The sequence below is a fragment of the Bombina bombina genome, chromosome 2, assembly GCF_027579735.1.
Source record: "Bombina bombina isolate aBomBom1 chromosome 2, aBomBom1.pri, whole genome shotgun sequence".
Lineage (NCBI taxonomy): Eukaryota > Metazoa > Chordata > Amphibia > Anura > Bombinatoridae > Bombina > Bombina bombina.
Genome location: NC_069500.1, coordinates 637,679,775 through 637,705,915, shown reverse-complemented (window position 1 = coordinate 637,705,915; position 26,141 = coordinate 637,679,775). Strand labels below are relative to the sequence as shown.

At 39.2% G+C, this 26,141-nt stretch overlaps 1 protein-coding gene across 3 annotated transcripts in view; it reads left to right on the top strand.

Moving 5' to 3' along the window:
- NFIB (nuclear factor I B) overlaps positions 1–26,141 on the top strand; it is a 456,225-nt gene that overhangs the window by 336,030 nt on the left and 94,054 nt on the right. For all 3 annotated transcript variants that reach the window (XM_053702571.1, XM_053702572.1, XM_053702570.1), the window contains exon 8: positions 3,595–3,773. In XM_053702571.1, the coding sequence (XP_053558546.1) occupies positions 3,595–3,773 (179 nt within the window). The remainder of the gene's footprint in view (positions 1–3,594; positions 3,774–26,141) is intronic.

Sequence of the window (26,141 nt, the reverse complement as noted above, 5' to 3'; positions counted from 1 at the left end):
CGAATAACTTTAACATAATTAAAATAAATCTAAATAAAAATTAATACCTAAATAATTCCTATTTAAAACTAAATACTTACCTGTAAAATAAACCCTAAGCTAGCTGCAATATAACTAATAGTTACATTGTAGCTAGCTTAGGTTTTATTTCACAGCTAAGTTTGTATTTATTTTAACTAGGTAGACTAGTTAGTAAATAGTTATTAACTATTTACTAGCTACCTAGCTAAAATAAATACACATTTACCTGTAAAATAAAACCTAACCTGTCTTACACCAACACCTAACCTCACACTACAATTAAATCAATTACATTAATTAAATACAATTAACTAAATTACAAAGAAAAACAAACACTAAATTACACAAAATAAAAAATAAATGATCAAATATTTAAACTGATTACACCAAATCTAATAGCCCTATCAAAATAAAAAAGCCCCCCCCCCCAATAAAAAATAAAACATAAAACCCCCCCTAGCCTACAATAAACTACCAATGGCCCCCAAAGAAATCATCTCTTTTATCTGTAAAAAAAAATACAAACAACCCCCCAACAGTAAAACCCACCACACACACAACCAAACCCCCCAAATAAAATCATATCTAAAAAAACCTAAGCTCCCCATTGCCCTGAAAAGGGCATTTGGATGGGCATTGCCCTTAAAAAGGCATTTAGCTCTTTTTCTGCACAAACTTTAATCTAAAAATAAAGCCCACCCAATAAACCCTTAAAAAAAAATAATACTAACCCCCGAAGATCTACTTACAGTTTTTGAAGACCGGACATCCATCCTCAACGAAGCGGCAGAAGTCCTCAGCGAAGCCGGCAGAAGTCTTCATCCAAGCAGGCCGAAGTCTTCATCCAAGCCGGCAGAAGTCTTCATCCAGACGGCATCTTCTATCTTCATCCATCCGGCGCGGAGCGGCTCCATCTTCAAGACAACCGGCGCGGAGCATCCTTTTCTTTCCACAGCTAACGAAGAATGAAGGTTCCTTTAAGGGACATCATCCAAGATGGCGTCCCTTGAATTCCGATTGGCTGAAATTTGTATTTATTTTAGCTATAAAATAACTAGGTAACTATTTACTAACTATTCTACCTAGTTAAAATAAAGACAAACCTAGCTGTGAATAAAAATAAAACCTAAGCTAGCTACAATGTAACTATTAGTTATATTGTAGCTATTTTAGGGTTTATTTTACAGGTAAGTATTTAGTTTTAAATAGGAATTATTTAGTTAATGATAGTAATTTTTATTTAGATTTATTTTAATTATATTTAAATTAGGAGTGTTAGGGTTAGGGGTTAATAACTTTAATATAGTGGCGCCGATGTTGGGGGCAGAAGATTAGGGGTTAATAAGTGTTGGTAGGTCGCAACGACATTGGGGGCAGCAGATTAGGGGTTAATAAGTGTAGGTAGGTGACAGCGACATTGGGGGCGGCAGATTAGGGGTTAATAAATATAATATAGGTGTCGGGGGCAGCAGATTAGGGGTTAATAAATATAATGTAGGTGTCGGCGATGTCGGGGGTGGCAGATTAGGGGTTAATAAATATAATGTAGGTGTCAGCAATGTCAGGGACGGCAGATTAAGGTTGTTTAGACTCTGGGTTTATGTTAAGGTGCTAGGTGTAAACATAACTTTTCTTTCCCCATAGGAATCAATGGGGCTGCGTTACGGAGCTTTACGCTCATTTTTTGCAGGTGTTAGGATATTTTTTTTAGTCGGCTCTCCCCATTGATGTCTATGGGGAAATCGTGCACGAGCACATAAAACCAGCTCACAGCAGCGCTGGTATTGGAGTGCGGTATGGAGCTCAATTTTGCTCAACGCTCACATATTGCCTGCTAACGCCGGGTTTTTGCAAACCTGTAATAGCAGCGCTATAGGGAGGTGAGCGGTGACAATAACTTGCAATTTAGCACCGAGCCGCTCATAACGCAAAACTCGTAATCTGGCCGATTGTTAGCAGCACACTTTTGTGTAATAATAAACTGCTCTAATTCAATATATACATTTAATATGGCACTAGAATGTTCCCTTATAGGGACATAGCGTCAACAGTAAACTTTTATGGTTAACATAGAGCATGCAATTTTAAGAGACTTTTTCTGTTAGTAAATGTACTTTGTTCTTTTGGTATACTTTATTAAAAATCATACCTAGGTAGGCTCAGGAAGTTCAATGCACTACTGGGAGCTAGCTTCTGATTGGTGGCTACACAGTGCACACAATAGAATAGTGCAAAAAGGAAATGCTCTGATGTGTTAGATCATTGTTTTATTGCTCTATTGATTGAATATAAGTATTTGTTGAACTCCTGTTAGTTAAAGGGACAGTCTACTCCAGAATTTTTATTGTTTAAAAAGAAAGATAATCCCTTTATTACACATTCCCCAGTTTTGCATAACCAACCTCTGTGATTACATTGTATCTAAGCCTCTGCAGACTGCCCCTTATCTCAGTTTTTTTTTTTTTTTTTTAAACAGACTTGCATTTTAACCAATCAGTGCTGGCTCGTAAATAACTCCACAGGAGTGAGCACAATGTTATCTATATGGCACACATAAACTAGAGCTGTTTAGTTGTGAAAATTTTCAAAAAGCACTAAGATAAGAGGCACCTTCAAAGGCTTAGAAATTAGCATATGAGCCTACCTAAGTTTAGCTTTCAACAAACAATACCAAGAGAAGAAAGCAAATTTGATGATAAAAGTAAAATGGAAAGTTGTTTAAAATTGCTTGCCCTATCTGAATCATGAAAGTTTAATTTTAACAAGACTGTCCCTTTAAACAAAAAGTTAAAGCCAACTCTAGAGCAGCAATGCACTACTGGGAGCCAGTGTAACACATCTGGTGAGCCAATGACAAGAGGCATAAGTGTGTAGTTACCATTTAGTTCCCAGTAGTATATTACTGCTGCATAGCATATGTACATATGCTTTTCAACAAAGATTAGCATAGAACAAAGTAAATTTGATAACAAAAGTATTTAAAATGTGATGTTAAGTCATGAGGCGATATGGTCAGACATTTCAGTCATATTCTTTTTATGTGAAAAAAATAAAATGTATTCTGTGTTGTACATTTTCATGAGCGATTGTCTGGTACATACACAAAGGCTGCTGTTTCTTGAGACCTTCATTACCCCACTATGTCCTCCCTGATGCTTTTAAACACAGGTATGCAGTGCTTCATTTCAGCCAAGAATCATTAGCTGTTGATGATGACTAATTTCCTCATATGTTGAGTATCTAAAAATGTGCGTTTTGTTATCTTTAGAGACTCTAGAGAAAATACTTAACCAGTGAAATATGTGTTCTTTCTGGGAATATTGCTTTTATTTCAAGCAGTGCTAAATCAGATGATGGTGTAATGCCTGAAAGCTAAACAAGACTTCGCGCAGGCAGATCTGGGAAAGTTGGGCTGTTAGTTCTCAGGGGATGTCTGGTATTTGGGCTTAGATATATTTGCAAATAGAAAGGGGAAAAAAATGTTTATGAGCCTGTTACAACTATGTTGGTAGATTCTATCTAAAGTTGGAAGGTGGGTAGAGAAATAAACTGATGTTTCTTTTGTGTCCACAGTTATCTCAACAAGGTCATCACCCTCCCCGTTGCCATTTTCAGCACCAGCTATACTTCCTCCGGCCCCAACGTCATACTTTTCTCATCCAACAATCAGATATCCTCCCCATCTGAATCCTCAGGATGCTCTGAAGAACTATGTTCCGTCTTATGACCCGTCCAGCCCACAAACAAGCCAGGTAATAAACATTTTCTGTCTGGTCCTGTGAGAGGACCAGATCTCTTGGGAGGTTCTGCATACCACTTAAAACATTTTTCAACATGAGGAGGTCACTATAATCTTGAAAACAAGTGTACTAGAACGCCTCACATATTAAATATAATAATTTATTTGTAAGGCCCCACTAAATTCCATACAAACAATTACACTTATTTGTATTTAAAAAAAAATAGCTACATAAAACAGTTCAAACAAATGAATACAGGAGGTGGAGATTACACTCGACTGCAGGGCTGTCCCTACTGCGGCCCGTGCCCCTCCACACCACTGAGCAGAAAAGAGACACCAGTACATTTAAGTAGTAAACACTATTAAATCCATTCATAGTAACTCATTCCCCATGTGATTTTAACTAAATAAAGTAATTGTAAACAAATTGTATTCTGATCCATTATCGTTAGCATAAATGTGACTATAAAGTAATGTGGCCCCCAGCGAATCCAACCATTTGTGATGAGCCCTTCAAACAAATCAGTTTGTGTGCTCCTAATCTACAAAATAACCTAACAATGGTTACATTTGTTTAATATTTCTAGGCTGGTTTAAGCTTGATGAAATGTGCTGCTACTTGTCATACAGATTGTAAACAATAAGCTTATGTTGGAAATCATCTTCCCTTTCAGAATACTTGCTGTTTTTAGAGTGGATAACAAATGGCGTGATTTCAAGTAACAGTTTTTGCATTGCTGTCTTTAGGCAACTGGATGTGTTAGCTTTTTCTAACTCTATTCATGTGATGCAATATGCAATGAACCTGCAGTATAAATAATGAATGGAAGAAACTTTATCGTAAAATCTTGTTGCTAGTTTTTTTCTGAAGAAGAAATTATTAAAAACATGCCGCTAGATTTAGAGTTTTGTCGGTAAAGACCCGCGGTGCTAACAAGCCTTTTTTTCCAGCGCACCCTTAAGACAACGCTGGTATTACGAGTTGTGTGAATGGCTGCGTTAGCCTCAGAAAAGGGAGCGTTGAGCATAATTTAGCTCCACTTCAACCCTTAATACCAGCGTTGCTTACGGTAGCGGTAAGCTGGAAAAATGTGCTCGTGCACGATATCCCCATAGGAAACAATGGGGCTGAGCTGGCTGAAAAAAACCCTAACACCTGCAAAAAAGCAGCGTTCAGCTCCTAACGCAGCCCCATTGTTTCCTATGGGGAAACACTTTCTAAGTCTACACCTAACACCCTAAAATGAACCCTGAGTCCAAACACCCCTAACCTTACACTTATTAACCTCTAATCTGCCGCCCCCTGCTATCGCTGACACCTGCATAATGTTATTAACCCCTAATCTGCAGCTCCGGACACCGCCACAACCTACATTATCCCTATGAACCCCTAATCTGCTGTCCCTAACATCGCCGCCACCTACATTATATTTATTAACCCATAATCTGCCCCCCCACCTCGCTGCCACCTACCTACATTTATTAACCCCTAATCTGCCGACCAGACATCTCCGCCACTATAATAAATGTATTAACCCCTAAACCGCCGCACTCCCGCCTCGCAAACACTATAATAAATTGTATTAGCCCCTAATCTGCCCTCCCTAACATCGCCGCCACCTACCTACAATTATTAACCCTTAATCTGCCGCCCCCAACGTCGCCGCTACTATAATAAAGTTATTAACCCCTAAACCTAAGTCTAACCCTAACCCTAACACCCCCTAAGTTAAATATAATTTAAATAAAACAAAATAAATTTACTATAATTAAATAAATTATTCCTATTTAAAACTAAATACTTACCTATAAAATAAACCCTAATATAGCTACAATATAAATAATAGTAACATTGTAGCTATTTTAGGATTTATATTTATTTTACACTCAACTTTGTATTTATTTTAACTAGGTAGAATAGCTATTAAATAGTTAATAACTATTTAATAGCTACCTAGTTAAAATAATTACAAAATTACCTGTAAAATAAATCCTAACCTAAGTTACAAATACACCTAACACTACACTATCAATAAATTAATTAAATAAATTACCTACAATTATCTAAACTGAAATACAATTAAATAAACTAAACTATAGTACAAAAACAAACACTAAATTACAAAAAAATAAAAAAAGATTACAAGAATTTTAATCTAATTACACCTAATCTAAGCCCCCTAATAAAATAAAAAATCCCCCCAAAATAATAAAATGCCCTACCCTATACTAAATTACCAAAGTAATCAGCTCTTTTACCAGCCCTTAACAGGGCTTTTTGCGGGGCATTGCCCCAAAGTAATCAGCTCTTTTACCTGTAAAATAAAATACAAGACCCCCCCCCCCAACATTGCAACCCACCACCCACACACCCCTACTCTAAAACCCACCTGATCCCCCCTTAAATAAACCTAACACTACCCCCATAAAGATCACCCTACCTTGAGCCGTCTTCACCCAACCAGGCCGAACACTTCATCCGATGCGGGCACAAGTGGTCCTCCAGCCGGGCAGAAGTCTTCAACCTATCCGGGCAGAAGAGGACATCCGGACCGGCAGACATCTTCATCCAAGCGGCATCTTCTATCTTCATCCTTCCGGTGATGAGTGGCTCCATCTTGGAGACCTCCGACGCGGAACATCCAGCTCTACCGACGACTACCGGACGAATGACTGGTCCTAAATGACGTCATCCAAGATGGCGTCCCTCGAATTCTGATTGGCTGATAGGATTCTATCAGCCAATCAGAATTAAGGTAGGAAAAATCCGATTGGCTGATAGGATTCTATCAGCCAATCAGAATTAAGGTAGGAAAAATCCGATTGGCTGATGTAATCAGCCAATCGGATTGAAGTTCAATCCAATTGGCTGATTGAATCAGCCAATAGTTCACTGTAGTTAAGAGCTTTATGTTCCGGCGTTAGCCCATAAAACTCTTTACTACTGACTTTTTTTGCGGTTGGAGTCTTGGCGGCAGAGGCTGTACCGCTCACTTCTTCCAAGACTCGTAATACCAGCGTTAGGCAAATCCCATAGAAAAGATAGGATACGCAATTGACGTAAAGGGATTTGCGTTAGCCTCGAGTCGAGGAAAGAAAGTGAGCGGTAGACCCTTTCCTGCCTGACTCTAAATACCAGCGGGCGTTGAAAAGCAGCGTTAGGACCCCTTAACGCTGCTTTTTAACCCTAACGCAGAACTCTAAATCTAGGCGATGATGTCTGCTGAGATTTATGTTTCGTTGTAAAGACCAATACTACCACACAGTTTGTATCACACAACAGCTCAGATTTACAAAACAATCAGTTTAGTTTATATCTGCCTGCCTTTCTATCTATCTATCTATATCTATCTATCTACACATCTATCTACACCTCTATCTATACTGTACATATATCTATACATCTATTTATCTGTCTATCTATACATATATCTATACATCAATTTATCTATCCTTATCTATCTATTTGCCTACTTAATAAAAAATGGTATATATGTAATGCAAAATGTAGAAAGCATTTTCAGGATATTACAACCAAGTGTCAAAATTTACTATATGAATTGATTACTATATAAGACTTTCCGTCTTATAAAGTGGATTATTCTCTTGTATTATAATCACAGGTTTTGTCCAGCTGTTAAAGCACCACAAATAAGCTTAACAGGGATTGGATAAACACAGCGCTCATTATTCGCCAGGGAATTTAGATTGTTTAACTTTTATAACCAACAGATTACAGACTCCCCCCCCCCCCCCCCTCTGTTAATAAGTCAATCTGTGAAGAACTAACAGCAGCTGGAATCAATGATGCTTCCTTTCCACCCCTCTATGGTGGATAATATTGTTTAAATGCAACATCTTGTAAGCACAACACATCATTTGCCGAGGTGATGAAAGATACTGAAATTTAGGTTGTGGATGGGACTGTATGTGGCATTTGCTATTCCAGTTATATCATCAGTGCAATTCTCTTGTTGCACATAATAAATGCATATTTATTTGACAAAATGTCATAACTTTTTAAGGGTCATTAAAACTGATGGATAAACTTTCATTGATAATTTTTAGTCCTCTTTTGTTTGAAACTGCTGCATAATCGCTACTTATTATTGTGCAGCAGTTTCGAACAAACTGCATAAAACCACAGTTTAATCCTTTTATTTTTAACACTGAGATTGGTACTTGTCTGCACAAGGCCATGATTGACATGCAAGCAGTGCGCATATAGCCAAAGCACCATTTTTTGTTTATTCATAAAATAACATCCTTTTTACTGCAATTATTTTTCAATAGCCAAACTCCACCCACCATTTACGTTATATGGAGGATCCAGTCTGGGGTTTAGTCTACAGACAACAAGGCTAACCACAATCATAAAGTTTGTTTTGAAGTTGTTATAATTTAAAGCCAATAAGTAAAATATATGTAGCAGGGTTAGCCTTTTTGGGGGTGGTCAGTAAAATCAGCCAGGTGGTGTGCCCATTACATAGGTCCTGTGGAGAACACTTCATTACCATTATACTTATATTTGCAAAAAATTCTGCTTAAAGGTTGTACTTTAAACATACACACCCACTTTGTTTATTAAGAGATAGGCAGAAGGCTGTTCCATTTTTTTCTTAAAACAACACAAATATTAGTAGTAGGTTATAAAAACATAATTTATGCTTACCTGATAAATTTATTTCTCTTGTGGTGTATCCAGTCCACGGATCATCCATTACTTGTGGGATATTCTCCTTCCCAACAGGAAGTTGCAAGAGGATCACCCACAGCAGAGCTGCTATATAGCTCCTCCCCTAACTGCCATATCCAGTCATTCGACCGAAACTAGCCGAGAAAGGAGAAACCATAGGGTGCAGTGGTGACTGTAGTTAAAAATTTAGACCTGCCTTAAAAGGACAGGGCGGGCCGTGGACTGGATACACCACAAGAGAAATAAATTTATCAGGTAAGCATAAATTATGTTTTCTCTTGTTAGGTGTATCCAGTCCACGGATCATCCATTACTTGTGGGATACCAATACCAAAGCTAAAGTACACGGATGAAGGGAGGGACAAGGCATGTACTTAAACGGAAGGGACCACTGCCTGTAGAACCTTTCTCCCAAAAATAGCCTCCGAAGAAGCAAAAGTATCAAATTTGTAAAATTTTGAAAAGGTATGAAGCGAAGACCAAGTCGCCGCTTTGCAAATCTGTTCAACAGAAGCCTCATTTTTAAAGACCCAGGTGGAAGCCACAGCTCTAGTAGAATGAGCTGTAATCCTTTCAGTGGGCTGCTGTCCAGCAGTCTCATAGGCTAAGCGTATTACGCTCCGAAGCCAAAAAGAAAGAGAGGTTGCCGAAGCCTTTTGACCTCTCCTCTGTCCAGAGTAAACAACAAACAGGGAAGATGTTTGACGAAAATCTTTAGTCGCTTGTAAGTAAAACTTTAAAGCACGGACTACATCCAAATTATGTAAAAGACGTTCCTTCTTTGAAGAAGGATTAGGACACAATGATGGAACAACAATCTCTTGATTGATATTCTTGTTGGAAACTACCTTAGGTAAAAACCCAGGTTTTGTACGCAGAACTACTTTATCTGTATGGAAAATCAGATAAGGAGAATCACATTGTAAAGCTGATAACTCAGATACTCTACGAGCCGAGGAAATAGCCATCAAAAACAGAACTTTCCAAGATAAAAGTTTGATATCAATGGAATGAAGGGGTTCAAACGGAACTCCTTGAAGAACCTTAAGAACCAAGTTTAAGCTCCATGGAGGAGCAACAGGTCTAAACACAGGCTTAATTCTAACCAAAGCCTGAAAAACTGCGTGGACGTCTGGAACCTCTGCCAGACGCTTGTGCAAAAGGATAGACAGAGCAGAAATCTGTTCCTTTAAAGAACTAGCTGATAATCCTTTATCCAAACCCTCTTGGAGAAAGGACAATATCCTAGGAATCCTAACCTTACTCCATGAGTAATTCTTGGATTCACACCAATGAAGATATTTGCGCCATATCTTATGGTAGATTTTCCTGGTTACAGGCTTTCGTGCCTGTATTAAGGTATCAATGACTGACTCGGAGAAGCTACGCCTTGATAAAATCAAGCGTTCAATCTCCAGTCAGTCTCAGAGAAATTAGATTTGGTTGATTGAAAGGACCTTGTAGTAGAAGGTCTTGTCTCAGAGGCAGAGGCCAAGGTGGAAAGGATGACATGTCCACCAGGTCTGCATACCAGGTCCTGCGTGGCCACGTAGGCGCGATCAAGATCACCGATGCTCTCTCCTGTTTGATTTTGGCAATCAGTCGAGGGAGCAGAGGAAACGGTGGAAACACATAAGCCAGGTTGAAGAACCACAGTGCTGCTAGAGCATCTATCAGCGTCGCTTCTGGGTCCCTGGACCTGGATCCGTAACAAGGAAGCTTGGCGTTCTGGCGAGACGCCATGAGATCCAATTCTGGTGTGCCCCAACGATGAACCAATTGAGCAAACACCTCCGGATGGAGTTCCCACTCCCCCGGATGAAAAGTCTGACGACTTAGAAAATCCGCCTCCCAGTTCTCTACACCTGGGATATGGATCGCTGATAGATGGCAAGAGTGAGTCTCTGCCCAGCGAATTATCTTGGAGACTTCTAACATCGCTAGGGAGCTCCTGGTCCCCCCTTGATGGTTGATGTAAGCCACAGTCGTGATGTTGTACGACTGAAATCTGATGAACCTCAGGGTTGCTAACTGAGGCCAAGCTAGAAGAGCATTGAATATTGCTCTTAACTCCAGAATATTTATTGGGAGGAGTTTCTCCTCCTGAGTCCACGATCCCTGAGCCTTCAGGGAATTCCAGACTGCACCCCAACCTAGAAGGCTGGCATCTGTTGTTACAATTGTCCAATCTGGCCTGCGAAAGGTCATACATTTGGACAGATGGACCCGAGATAGCCACCAGAGAAGAGAATCTCTGGTCTCTTGATCCAGATTTAGCAGAGGGGACAAATCTGTGTAATCCCCATTCCACTGACTGAGCATGCATAATTGCAGCGGTCTGAGATGTAGGCGCGCAAATGGCACTATGTCCATCGCCGCTACCATTAAGCCGATCACTTCCATGCACTGAGCCACCGAAGGGCGCGGAATGTAGTGAAGAACACGGCAGGAATTTAGAAACTTTGATAACCTGGACTCCGTCAGGTAAATTTTCATTTCTACAGAATCTATCAGAGTTCCTAGGAAGGAAACCCTTGTGAGGGGTGATAGAGAACTCTTTCCCTCGTTCACTTTCCACCCATGCGACCTCAGAAATGCCAACACTATGTCCGTATGAGATTTGGCAATTTGAAAGTTTGACGCCTGTATCAGGATGTCGTCTAGATAAGGGGCCACTGCTATGCCCCGTGGTCTTAGGACCGCCAGAAGAGACCCCAGAACCTTTGTAAAAATTCTTGGGGCTGTAGCTAACCCGAAGGGAAGAGCCACAAACTGGTAATGCCTGTCTAGAAAGGCAAACCTTAGGAACCGATGATGATCTTTGTGAATCGGTATGTGAAGGTAAGCATCCTTCAAATCCACTGTGGTCATGTACTGACCCTCCTGGATCATAGGTAGGATTGTCCGAATAGTTTCCATTTTGAACGATGGAACTCTGAGGAATTTGTTTAAGATCTTTAGATCCAAAATTGGTCTGAAGGTTCCCTCTTTTTTGGGAACCACAAACAGATTTGAATAAAATCCCTGTCCTTGTTCCATCTGTGGAACTGGATGGATCACTCCTATTATTAGGAGGTCTTGCACACAGCGTAAGAATGCCTCTTTCTTTATCTGGTTTACAGATAATCTCGAAAGGTGAAATCTCCCTTGTGGGGGGGAAGCTTTGAAGTCCAGAAGATATCCCTGAGATATGATCTCCAACGCCCAGGGATCCTGAACATCTCTTGCCCACGCCTGGGCTAAGAGAGAAAGTCTGCCCCCTACTAGATCCGTTGCTGGATAGGGGGCCGTTCCTTCATGCTGTCTTAGAGGCAGCAGCAGGCTTTCTGGCCTGCTTGCCTTTGCTCCAGGCCTGGTTAGATTTCCAGGCCGGCTTGGATTGCGCAAAAAGTTCCCTCTTGTTTTGTAGCAGAGGAAGTTGATGCTGCACCTGCCTTGAAGTTTCGAAAGGCACGAAAATTAGACTGTTTGGCCCTTGATTTGGCCCTGTCCTGAGGAAGGGTATGACCCTTACCTCCAGTAATGTCAGCAATAATTTCCTTCAAACCAGGCCCGAATAGGGTCTGCCCCTTGAAGGGAATGTTAAGTAATTTAGACTTTGAAGTCACGTCAGCTGACCAAGATTTAAGCCATAGCGCCCTACGCGCCTGGATGGCGAATCCAGAATTCTTAGCCGTTAGTTTAGTCAAATGAACAATGGCATCAGAAACAAAAGAATTAGCTAGCTTAAGTGTTCTAAGCTTGTCAAGTATTTCAGTCAATGGAGTAGCTGTCTGAAAGGCCTCTTCCAGAGACTCAAACCAGAACGCCGCAGCAGCAGTGACAGGAGCAATGCATGCAAGGGGCTGCAGGATAAAACCTTGTTGAATAAACATTTTCTTAAGGTAACCTTCTAATTTTTTTATCCATTGGATCTGAAAAAGCACAACTGTCCTCGGCAGGGATAGTGGTACGCTTTGCTAAAGTAGAAACTGCTCCCTCCACCTTAGGGACCGTCTGCCATAAGTCCCGTGTGGTGGCGTCTATTGGAAACATTTTTCTAAAAATAGGAGGTGGGGAAAACGGCACACCGGGTCTGTCACACTCCTTAGTAATAATTTCTGTAAACCTTTTAGGTATTGGAAAAACGTCAGTACACACCGGCACCGCGTAGTATCTTCAGGCCCATTGCAAACGCTGCTAAAACATATTCTCTTAAAACACAATCTTATCATGTTTTGTGTGTCTCCAAATCCATGTTGCTTTATCAGAAAGGAAATATACATCTGCTTAATGAACAAAATGACTCCAGATTTTTTGATTCATGATGAAATCTGACCCATTGCCCAATAAAGAGGTTTCATGAGATGAAATTAACAAGTAACGTAGGGACTGAATCAATAAATGTCAGTCGGTTAAATATAATCTTGGGCAAACTGTTTTCTTTCACATATATATATATATATATATATATATATATATATATATATATATATATATATATATATATATATATATATATATATATATATATATATATATATATATATATATATATATATATATATCTTGCTGTAAAACATTTATCATAGCTTGGATGAGATCCAGTATTGCCAAGCAAAATTCATTAGACTTGTCTCAACTTGCATGCCATATTATATCACTATTATGGCAAATTTCACAGTTTATTTTTTCTAAAATCTATTATTCTACTTATCTGTTTTCTGCTGCTAAAGAACATTTCCTTCCATAAGGCAGGGAGAGTCCACAACTTTATTCCTTACTGTTGGGAAATACAACACCTGGCCACCAGGAGGAGGCAAAGACACCCCAGCCAAAGGCTTAAATATCCCTCCCACTTCCCCTATCCCCCAGTCATTCTTTGCCTTTCGTCACTATAGGAGTTGGCAGAGAAGTGTCAGAAGATTTGGATAGTACTGAAATGGGTATGTTCCCTTCAAGAAAGGACTGGAGTTTTAAGTAATCATGTCAACCTCTCAGTGAGAGTATTGATGAGAGGGAAAGTTTTCTGCGAACCCATCCAGACTGTCACTATTAACTCCTGAGCAATCAGTGTTGACGAGTTTCACTGCTTGCTCTTACACACTCAAGTCCATGTCAGAAGCGCTCCTGCAAGACTGTCACACTTGAGAGACTGTGTCTGTTCCACAGCATGGATCCTGGAGGGTAAGACTGTTTTTTAATTTATACACTTTAAAACGCTATACAGGGTCACATTGTGGCTCCTTTATACCTCAATAGGATCAAGGGTTATATCTCCTTTAGGGAGATTATTTGAACAGCTTGTGGATTTATATCTGCTTAATGTGAGAGGTTTTTTGGACTCAACTGTGTGTTTTTTGGCTTGGAACAAACAGGTTTCACTTTCATTTTTGAAGTGTTGCGCAGCTCATAATAGCTTAGCACCCTTTTTAATAACAGGAGAAGTCCTGTCTTAAGAACCACGTGACCGGGTGTGGTCTCTTTCATTTCCTAAGAACCTGCTGCAGACATCATTTCTGAGGAGAGCATGTTCACTGTTAGCTGTCTGGGTCTAGGAGGTGGTGAGTGTCCCAGCCATTGGGAGTATTAAGGTGCTGTTTTTTAAATAAAAACATTTATTTTTGTTTGTCCTTCTGTGGGTATATACAAAGCTATGGAGGACTTTGATACTACATTAGAAGGTTCCCCTCCTTCTGTACTGATTAATAATTCCTGTTTATATTGTGAGGAGGCTGTGGTTTGCCCGCCTGCTCAATTTTGTTCCATTTGCCTAAACACTTTTCTAAAGTCTAAGAAGGGAGACAAGCCTGCTAATACTCATAGCGTTATTAGCCCCTCTGAGCCGTCTACTTCTCAGGAATCTGGGTCCCGAGAAATTACTACCATTTCTACATTACCCACTCCACATGCAGTTCCCCGCAGCTCATCTAATCCATCTGGAGCGGGCCTTTTCCCAGCGGACTTTACAATCAGCGGTGTCTGTGGCCCTGAGTGCCTTACCTCGCTCTGACAAACGCAAGAGAAAGGTTAAACATAGTTCTCCTGACCTAGACTCATCTAAATATTTGTCGGATTTAACTACTATGTCCCAGCTATCCGAGGATGAGTTAACCTTTGTGGCTTCAGAGGGTGAACTTTCTGAGTTGGAGACTTCACTTTCTAAACCTCCTTTAGCGGATGAACCCTCCTTTAGATTTAAATTGAGCACCTGCGTTTTTTTTTATTAAAGTAGGTTCTGTCTACACTAGAGGTTCCAGAGGCTATACTGCCTGAGGAACCTAAGATCCCTAAATTAGACAGGGTTTTTGAAGATAGTTAGGTCCCTCTGATTTTTCCTGTGCCAGTTAAGATGCCGAACATTATTAGTAACGAATGGGAAAGAGTAGGAACTTCTTTTTCCCCCTTGTCTACTTTTAAAAGATTATTCCTGGTCCCTGACTCTCAATTAAATTTGTGGGGCTCCATCCCTAAGGTGGATGGCGCTATCTCTACGCTAGCCTACTGCTATCCCTTTGGAGGATAGTTCTTCTTTTAGAGAGCCTATGGATAAGACAATGGAAACTTTTCTGAGGAAGATGTTTCAACATACAGGGTTTTTATTTCAACTGGCGGCAGCTGTAGCCGTCGTTGCTGGAGCAGCTACCTACTGGTGTGACACTCTGTCGGAGCTCATTGAGGTGGAGACTCTCCTCGAGGATATTCAGGAGAGAATTAAAGCATTGAGAATTGCTAATTCTTTCATCTGTGATGCGAATATGCAGATTATTCACATAAATGCAAAGGCTTCTGGCTTTGCGGTCCTAGCCCGCCTGGCTCTCTGGTTGAAGTCTTGGTCTGCGGATATGACTTCTAAATCCAGACTCATCTCTTCCTTTCAAGGGGAAGTTTTGATTCGATCCAGGGCTGGACTCCATTATTTCTATGGTTACTGGAGGGAAGGGTACCTTCCTACTGCAGGACAAGAAAAATAGGCCTAAGGGACGGCAATTGGCTAATTTTCGTTCCTTTCGTTCTGACAAATCACAACGACAGCAATCCTCATCCAAGTCCGAGCAGCCCAAGGGTACTTGGAAGCCGGCTCGGTCCTGGAATAAGTCCAAACAGACTAAGAAGCCTGCCGAGAACAAAACGGCATAAAGGGGCGGCCCCCGATACTTTTGTTGTCTTGTATAGACATCATTCCTTTTGCCAGATTCCATATCAGACCCTTACAACTATGCATGCTGAGATAATGGAACGGCGACCATTCAGATCTGTCTCAACAGATCGTGCTGGACAACCTGTCGAGAGATTCGCTCTCCTGGTGGCTCTGTCCAGATCATCTGTCCCAAGGCACGTGTTTCTTGAGACCGTCCTGGGAGATTGTGACTACGGACGCAAGCCTTTCCGGCTGGGGAGCCGTTTGGGGTGCTAAGAAGGCACAAGGTCTGTGGACTCAGGAGGAGTACTCCCTTCAAATCAATATTTTGGAACTCCGGGCAATCTTCAATGCCTTGAGGGCTTGGCCCCTTCTGGGTTCGTCCCAGTTTATAAGATTCCAATCAGACAATATAACATTGGTTGCCTACATCAACCAACAGGGGAGAACGAGAAGTTCCTTGGAGATGAGAGAAGTATCTCAGATACTAGAGTGGGCGGAGACTCACAGATGTACGCTGTCAGTGATCCACATTCCTGGTGGGGACAACTGGGAAGCGGACTTCCTCAGCAGGCAATCTTTTCACGCAGGGTTATAATCTCTTCACCCCGAGGTGTTTGCAGAGATATGCAGCGAGTGGGGGACGCCGGAGATAGATCTCATGGCATCCCGCCTCAATACCAGGCTACCCAGGTAGGGGTCGAGGGATCCTTAGGTGGAACTGATAGCTGCCCTATCAGTACCATGGAGGTTTAGGCTCATATATCTTTTTCCTCCATTACCGCTTCTCCCTCGTGTGGTGGCTCGCATTAAGAAGGAGCAAGCATCAGTGATTCTAATTGCTCCATTGTGGCTGCAAAGGACGTGGTTTGCGGATCTGGTGGGGATGTCCTCATTTCCTCAGTGGAGGTTACCTTATCGCAGAGATCTGCCGATACAGGGTGGAGATTTAACGCTAGTCTTAGCCAAGAGCAGATTTTCTGAGAGTGTTTCGACACTCTGGTTCAAGCTCCCAAGCCAGTTACTCGTCGTATCTACCATAAAGTGTGGAGGACTTACTTGTACTGGTGTGAAAAGCGTGTCTTTTCCTGGCATAAGGTTAAGGTTGCCAGAATTTTAGCTTTTCTCCAGGATGGACTGGAGATGTGTTTATCTGCTAGTTCCCTGAAGGGACAGATATCGGCCCTGTCTGTGTTACTGCACAAAAGATTGGCCAAGCTTCGGGATGTGCAGTCCTTTGTTAATGCTCTGGCTAGGATCAGACCTGTGTTTAGATCTAGGGCTCCGCATTGGAGTCTCAATCTTGTTATTATTGTTTTGCAGCAGGCTATGTTTGAGCCTATGCATACTGTTGACATTAAAATGTCATCTTGGAAGGCTCTTTTATTATTGTCTATTGCCTCTGCGCGCAGAGTTTCTGAGATTTCTGCTTTGCAATGTGACCCCCCCCCCCCCCAATCTGGTTTTTCATGCTGATAGGGCAGTTTTATGCACTAAACTAGGGTTCCTCCCTAAGGTTGTGTCGAATCATAACATTAATCAAGAAATTGTTGTTCCTTCCTGGTGCCCTCAGAATAGGGTCTGCCTCTTTTTCCTGTTCCCTCCCGTTATTCATTTAGTGTCCTCTGTAGCTTGGGTATAGTTTTCCCAACAGTAAGGAATAAAGTCGTGGACTCTCTCTGCCTTATGGAAGGAAAACATAATTTATGCTTACCAGATAAACTCCTTTCCTTCTTTCCAGGGAGAGTCCACGACCCCGCCTGTAATTTATATTTTTGATGGGCGGCTCCCTTTTTATATTATTTCTTCTGGCACCTTTTATACCTTGATGTTTCTCCTACTTTCCTTGTTCCCTCGGCAGAATGACTGGGGCATAGGGGAAGTGGGAGGGATATTTAAGCCGTTGGCTGGGGTGTCTGCCTCCTCCTCGTGGCCAGGTGTTGTATTTCCCAAATGTAAGGAATTATGTCGTGCACTCTCCCTGCCAGGAAGGAAAGGAATTTATCTGGTAAGCATAAATTATATTTTTAATGAGTTGTGATATAATCCTTTACTGTGTTTTGATAAATAGATATTTCTCTATAATGAGGTTTTCATAAGTAAATATATATATATATATTTATCAGTTTTTCACAGATCCTGGGGCCAGTAGCAATTGCGCTGAGGCAAGGTACAAAATTAGGGTAAAATTTAATATTTAAGAAAATATTAAGCTAAAAATAGCTAATATGAAATGTTTTCAATGATTGTTTCACAAAATATCAAGTCAATTTATGTTAAACTATGTACTTAATCTGTGCTTATGATAGCTTAAGTAACATTTATAAATAACATTTTTATAATATATTATTATAATTATATAAAAGTATTACACTGCAACTTCATAATGTCACCCAGCTGGCAGTTTTCTGTTTTTTTTGTTTTTTTTTTTAGTTGAGCACCTAGTTAAAATATTTGGTACACAAAGTAAGGCAATGTCAAAAAAGTTGCTAACCAGCAATGATTACTGTCTGAGTCATAGATGCCCCTGCAATGTCTTATTAGCTTTGTGCCTGGTCATAATGGTACAAAAAAATAGACCATGAAATGTCAGATACATATAAAGAGAGCAGTGTGACTGACTTTTCACCTCATGTCTAACCTCTGTTGTTTTACATTTTCTATTGGTGTCTATGTTTGCCAGAAATCACTTCCTTTGCCCTTATCATATCAGCATTAGAACAATGTTTACAGCTTCTTTTAAACCTTTGCTTTCCTGTCATGTAAATGATATTGCATTTGTCTGTGTAAGTGGAACAGATTTTTCCCATAGTCTGGAGGATTTATTGTGAACAAATAGAAAACTATATTTATGATTGCACTAGAGATTGGTGAGTTGCAGTAGTGTAGCATGTGTGTTTATTCTTTTAGTAGTCTTAGTTGAAGAGCAGACCTAGGTAGACTCAGGAGTGTGCACATATCCTATGTGGCAGTAGCTTTTGTAGCAGTTTTTAACAATGTTGTAGATTTGTCTGCTAGTACTGCTGCCTTATGGTTATCAGTAATACATAACATTGTTAAAAGCTTTAAAAATAACAACAGCACTGCCATATAAAAAACTAAATCTTATTTTATTTAAGAGAGCAAAGTTACAGAATGGGGTCAGTGTAGTGTGCATGCTTTATAGTAGCACTTTATGATTGCTGTTGTGAGATTGCTGCAATACTGTGATAAAGACACACGCATGCGCAACATAGGTGTGCTCTTTGAAAATCAGTTTGAATATAAAAGGAAATTAGAAAGTTGTTTTAAATTGTATCATGCTATCTCTGAATCATGAGTTTAATTTTGACTTGAATGTTCCTTTAAGGCCCAGTTGTACACAGACATGCACTTATTAAGCGTAACCCTTTGTCATGAAAATATATATTTTATTACATAGTGCTCTTTCATATGCATTATAACTATTTCAGTGTTCTCAACAAATATTTTGTCAGCCAGGTGGATTTATGAAGTATCTGAGTGGGGCAGTGTAATAATTTGCAACAACAGAACATGTTCTGTTACTTACAGATGTTACTTAAAAGCACAGATTTATTGCAATGATAAATTTTTGGCAGCAAACAGTAAAATGAGCTAGATGGTGTGCCCATTAAGGGCTAGATTATGAGTGGAGCGCTAATTATTGCACCTTCTCTTGCATTAACTTTGCTAGAAGTAGACTTTTAGCATGCGCCAGGTAACGCGTGAATTACAAGTTTAAAGTAAAAAGTTTTTGCATGAGCGTTAACCCGATGCTTGCAAAAAGCTGAACTTCGAATATCGTGACCACGTTAACGTATACCCCTAGAGATTTCAATAGAGCATGGAAGGGGGGGACGGGACTAACTCTCAGCAAATTCAATCACGTTTACTCAAGTGCATTAACCCGACAGGAAATATGAATATTTTACATTCCAATGTTCTTCACATGGCAGAATATGTTCTATTTATTCTCAAATGCACGTGTATCTAAATATAAATATATATATATATATAATAGTTATAGATATATACAGATATATAGAGCAATATCTATTTTAAAATACTTAGAACATATTCTGTGAAGAACATTGGAATGAGAAATATTTACAGTAAATACACAGATAACCCCTTAACAACCACCACATACCCTATGCGTTGTTTGTACATTAAGGTTTTTTTTCGGGACCGCACTAGTATACCCTACCTCCAGCTAGCCATTGGAGTGTAACAGTTAACCAGCGCTCTTAAGTCACACTATCCTGACATGCATTAAATTAAATTGTGCTGAAGCAAACACGTTTACTTTCAACCTGTAATATGCACTTTACTTCCAACGCGCACAAAGAGCTGCGTTGAAACCCCTTATTGCTTGCGCATCACAGCTTGTCACTCGTAATCTAACCCTAAACAGGTCCTGGGCAGAACGCTTTATTTTGTAGCTAAAAAGAGTCATTTGCCAATGGGGTCATTTCAGATAAGTTTCAGATGTCTTAAGAAATGACAGTGATAAGAAACTTATATATATATATATTGTTTTTTTATTCTGATTTATTTATGTAGCAGATCAAAACAAGTTTACTTCTAATCTTATTGAAGCAACCCCACACACAAACAGCATTTTTCATAAGATAAAAAATGTAAATATGCATTGACATACTTTACAATTATTTTCCACAGCAAAATACTTATTTCAGTAGAATTTCACGGCATGATTGAATGTATTTTTTAATATATAATGGTTAATCCCTACTCATTTTATAAGATTGAAATAATGAATCAAAGGGACATTATACACTAGATTTTTCTTTGCATAAATGTTTTGTGGATGATCCATTTATATAGCCATTTTTTAAAAATAAATAAATGTATTGTTTTGCTTATTTTTAAATAACATTGTCCTGATTTTCGGACTCCTAACCAAGCCCCAAAGTTTTAAATAATACTGATGTATACCAACTCCAGCTTCCTCCTGTTTCTGTAAACATGGGGGGGGGGGAGTGTCTGATATTTCTCTCTTGCAGTGGGTGTTCCAGTAACCTTTTGAACAGAGCTAAACTTGGAGCTTCTAAGTAAGTTTTTAAACGGTTTTATGCAGGATTTTTCAATCCATTTCTGTGCATATTATTCTTTATAGTAGTGTCTATTACATGCAGTTATATGAAAATTGGTGTATACTGTCCCTTTAAACATGGCAAGATAACAGTCTATAGAGTGCATGTAAAAATGTGCCATGCTGGACACAACTGATCCAGTGTCTCACTCTTGTTTTGAAAATCCAATGTAATTGTTAAAATATGTTAAAAGGCCATGGGAATCAGACATTTTATAACGCTTTTGTTATGTATCTAAAAGTTTTATTTATAAATGAGAGTATATTCTCTCAGTTTAAAAAAAATAATTTATTTTGGTCGAGCCACTTGTGTGATCCTTTCTTAAAGTGAAGGTAAACTTTGATGAATGAAAGCCCGTTTTTTAAAAATACTATTAAAAACAGGGGAACTTTCATTCATCAAAGTTTAGAAAGCAGCCGTTTTGATTAAAAACTTACCTACCTTTGTTCTTTTCACAGCCAGAGCATCTTCCCCCACCCAGAGATCCCTTCTTCACACGTCAGCAATGACTAATCTGGCTTCCTCCAGTCACGGCTTTCCCCCCAGGGGAGTCATTCTCTGAGGCCATGCCGTGATTGGAGGAAGCCGGATTAGTCATTGCTGACGTGTGAAGAGAGGATCTCCGTGTGGGGGAAGCTGTTCTGGCTGTGAAAAGAAGAAAGGTAAGTTTTTAAACAAAACGGCTGTTTTCTAAACTTTGATGAATAAAAGTGCCCCCTGTTTTTAATAGTATTTTTAAAAAATGGGCTTTTATTCATCAAAGTTTACCTTCACTTTAAAGGGCCATTATAGTGGAGAAATTACATATTAGCATTATCACATATAATTTTATCTTAAGCGACCCCGCATATCTATGTGTTTAATCCTCGCAAAGGGGTTAAACAGAAAGTTAAAGTACCACAGGGGAGCCACAGAGAACTACTGGTCCCAAGTGAACAAGGCCCCTGACCCAATCAAAATTGAAGGGAAATCCAAGCGTATAAGAAACGCTATCTGTGTGGCAAGTATATTGCTAACTCAGCACCCCCGACCGTCCATGGCACAACGCTGTTCTCCAATGAGGTGACGTTTCCACCTCTAGCTGTGCTAAGAAGGCAGTTGACACGCACGGCTATTGGTTTAGAGGTGGAAACGTCACCTCATTAAAGAAGAGCGATGTGCCGCACAGATAGGGTGAGTTTAACAGCATTTGTTTTAGTAACTGATGACTGAAACTAATGTTTATTTTTAGTGATGGTAAATCCTATCTTTTTTTTCTACACTTGGATTTACAATCACTTATATAGTACTATGTGTTTCACCACATTGTGGGTTAAACATGCAGGATTGCTAGTCTTAAAATTATATGATCTAACAAATTAGAGCACGTTATTTTTCCACTATAGCGGCCCTTTAAAAGTTACTTCAGAGCAAAGCTTGGTAGGACATGCTGGTGCTGCATTATAAAACGTAAGATTTATAACCTTCATAATACATGCAAAAAACTCTGTAATGCCTGATATGAACTCTGTTAAATGAATTCTATTTCTATTGAAGCCTCAAGTTTTTAATAATGGTGCTAATACAAATATTTTACTATATCAGTGAAGCAAAGAAAATTCAAAACATATTTAAATCAGAATAAATGTTAAAAATGTAAACACATATGTCTTGACCTTTTATCCAGGCTGATAGAATAGATGTGCTCTGCTGTACTTTTAATGCGCAATTCTAAACTTAAAACAGGCATTTCAATATTCAACCTGATGCTTAGTGCATTGGATTCTCAGCTAAAACTGTATGGGAAGATTAATAGGTCATCCCATTATAGAAGTCAGGACATCTGGGGAGCCAAGACACAACAGCAGGAACTCAAGATGTGATGTCAGAACACTTGGCAGGGTAATCCTCGCAACATAATGTAAAGACATAGAGACTCAATGCTGTAAAAAGGTCAGAAAGCAAAACATCTGCTGCAAAGTGAGGCAACAGCTGTAAAAGGTCTCACAGGGCCCCTGAAACATCCTGTGCAATGTGTACTATTTGGCTTCAAAATACATACAAATAAATATTTTTTTTTGTAAAGAATAAAGAGCATCTTTATCCTTCATTGAATACACAAATATATTCACACACACATACATACACACACACTTATATATGCACTCACACACATATACTCACCTACAAATTAAATACACACGCAAACTTATATGCACATACTCACATACAAAATTAAATGCACACACAAACATAAAGATATGCACTCACACATAAGAACAAAATTAAATTCACACACAAACTTATTTGCACACACATACATACATACACACATATACTTACATACAAAATTAAATGCACTCACAAACATATATATATATATATGTACGATACAAAGTCAAGTGCACTCTCACAAACTGTATCACCAGGGTGCTAGAATGTGGTTAATAATATAGTAGATAGAAGACAGCACTCTCTCTTCTTATATCTACTATATATATATACATCCACACAAACTTATTTACACACACACATACATACAAAATGAAATGCACACACACACACACACACATATATATATATATATATATATATATATATATATATTTACACACATACACACAAACTTATATGCATGCAAATACATACACACACATACACTCACATACAAAAATTAAAGTGAATGTAAATTTTGATGAATTAAAAACATGGGCACTTTCATTCATCAAAATTTAAATGTAACTGCTTTTTTAAAAATACTTACCTTTTCTTTCTGCAAGCAGCTCCAGCGCTTCCTCCACCCATCGCAAGCCTCTGCCGATGTCAGAAATGACGATTCCGGCCTTCCACTAATCACGGCGTTGCTTTAGGCAATGATTCCCCGGGGGGGGGAAGCCGTGATTAGAGGATGCCAGAATTGTCATTCTTGACGTGCGAAGAGGCTTGCGATGGGCTGGAGTGGCTTGCAGAAAGAAAAGATGAGTATTTTAACAAAAACAGTGTCATTTAAAGTTTGATGAAACCTGTTTTTAATAGGATTATTTAAAAAACGGGCACTCATTCCTCAAACTTTACATTCACTTTAATACATACACATGCATACACACACAGTCTCTGGAGAGAGAAAAATCGATTTGTATCAATTTTATTGAAAGGTAATTTTATTGCAAATTATATTGTTTGAAAATATTAATAATCCTTACAGAATTCTGCACCATATCTCTTCAGAAGGCAGTATTACAAATGCACGTATTCTTTCTACTTTCTATGATTTATTTATAATTGATATTCTAATGCAAAAAACATTTTTACGAAGAAATATTTTTTCTTCTATCAACCAAAATTTGCCTATTTATAAAGTAAAAACTATGCAGTAAGAATATGATCTGAACAGTATGTGTGCACTTCCTGCTCTGATATATCTCTGGATCGCCAAAGTGGAAAAGGTTTACATTACAGCTTTGCAGATGGAAATAACAGATATCATGCCAGCATTTACCTAGCATGAACTGTCCCTAACCAGCCACGCTCACTAATATGTTCATTTAGATGGTTTAGAAGAAGCAGCTGAGCTGTCTTATAGTCCCCAAAAACAATTTTGTGGAGTAATTACTTTACCACTGCACTGATTACAGTGAAACAGCTATGTCATTCAATTGAATATGTTGAAAATTTGTCATTTACAGCTAAAGAACACACAGGTTTCAGCTGAGAAGCATAAGGGGCAATCTTTTAAATATTCTTATAAATATGATAAATAGGAGCTGCTTAGCTCAGGGAAACCATTTCTCATTGTGTGAATGCACAAGTAGGAAGCACTTTATTTTGTGCGTATGATGCTGTGTATTTCACATCATACTTTCATGTTCCTTTGTAAGAAATGTTCTTAAAGGGACATTAAACCCAATTTTTTCTTTCATGATTCAGACAGAGCATGCAATTTTAACCTCTTAAGGACAAGGCCATTTTTCAATTTCTTACTGGTGTTTGTGTTTAGCTTTAATTTTCCTCTTACTGATTTACTGTACCCACACATATTATATAACGTTTTTCTCGCCATTAAATGGACTTTTTAAATATACTATTATTTTCATCATATCTTATAATTTACTATTAAAAAAAAAAATATGATGAAAAAATGGAAAAAAACCCACACTTTTTCTAACTTGACCCCCAAAATCTGTTACATATCTACAACTACCAAAAAACAACCATGCTAAATAGTTTCTAAATTTTGTCCTGAGTTTAGAAATACCCAATCTTTACATGTTCTTTGCTTTTTTTGCAAGTTATAGGGCAATAACTACAAGTAGCACTTTGCTATTTCCAAACGTTTTTTCTTCTTCAAAATTAGCGATAGTTACGTTGTAGCACTGATATCTGTTAGGAATCACTGAATATCCCTTTACATGCATATATATATATATATATATATATATATATATATATATATATATATATATATATATATATATATATATATTTTAGTAGATAACCCAAAGTATTGATCTTGGCCTATTTTGGTATATTTCATGTCCACATTTCACCGCCAAATGCGATCAAATAAAAAAAAAAATCGCTAACTTTTTCACAAACTTTAGGTTTCTCACTGAAATTATTTATGGCACAAATGGTTGTAAATGCTTCTCTGGGATCCCCTTTGTTCAGAAATAGCAGACATATATGGCTTTGGGGATGCTTTTTGGTAATTAGAAGGCAGCTAAATGTCGCTGCACACCATACTTGTATTATGCCCAGCAGTGAAGGGGTTTATTAGGGAGCTTGTAGGGTTAATTTTAGCTTTAGTGTAGAGATCAGTCTTCCACCTGACACATCCCACCCCCTGATCCCTCCCTGACCCCTCAAAAACAGCTCTATTCCCTCCCCATCCCACAATTGTCACTGCTCTATTCCCTCCCCATCCCACAATTGTCATTTTTAAATAAATAAATAGTTTCTGCAGTGTAGGTTCCCCCCTAACCTCCCATCCATCCTCTTCCTATTTGCTGCCTGCCAGTACCCAATTTTTTAACAAATGTGCTTTTTTTTTTAATAATCTTTTATCCAATTTTTCCGTAGTGTTGCTGCCCCCCCCCCCCCATATCGAACCCCTCTCCCATAGATCTAGCATTGAAAGGTCAGACGTGCACGTGCGCCCCCGCCCCTCTCGCGTGCACATGCGCGCTCCCGCTCACCTTGCAGGAACTAGTCCAGCGATGGGCCACCCACACACCTCCCTGCAGCTGCTCCCGCCAACGATCGGCATCATCGCTGGCTGATGCAGAGAGGGCCACAGTGTGTCCCTCTCTGCATCGGTGTGCAAAAAAAGGTATTGCAGTGATGCCTCAATATCGAAGCATCACGGCAATATCTTGAAAGCGACTGGAAGCGATCAGGATCGCTTCCAGCTGCTTTAAACCCCTAACGACGTACAGGGTACGTCGTTGGACTTTAATGACCAGTTTGTGC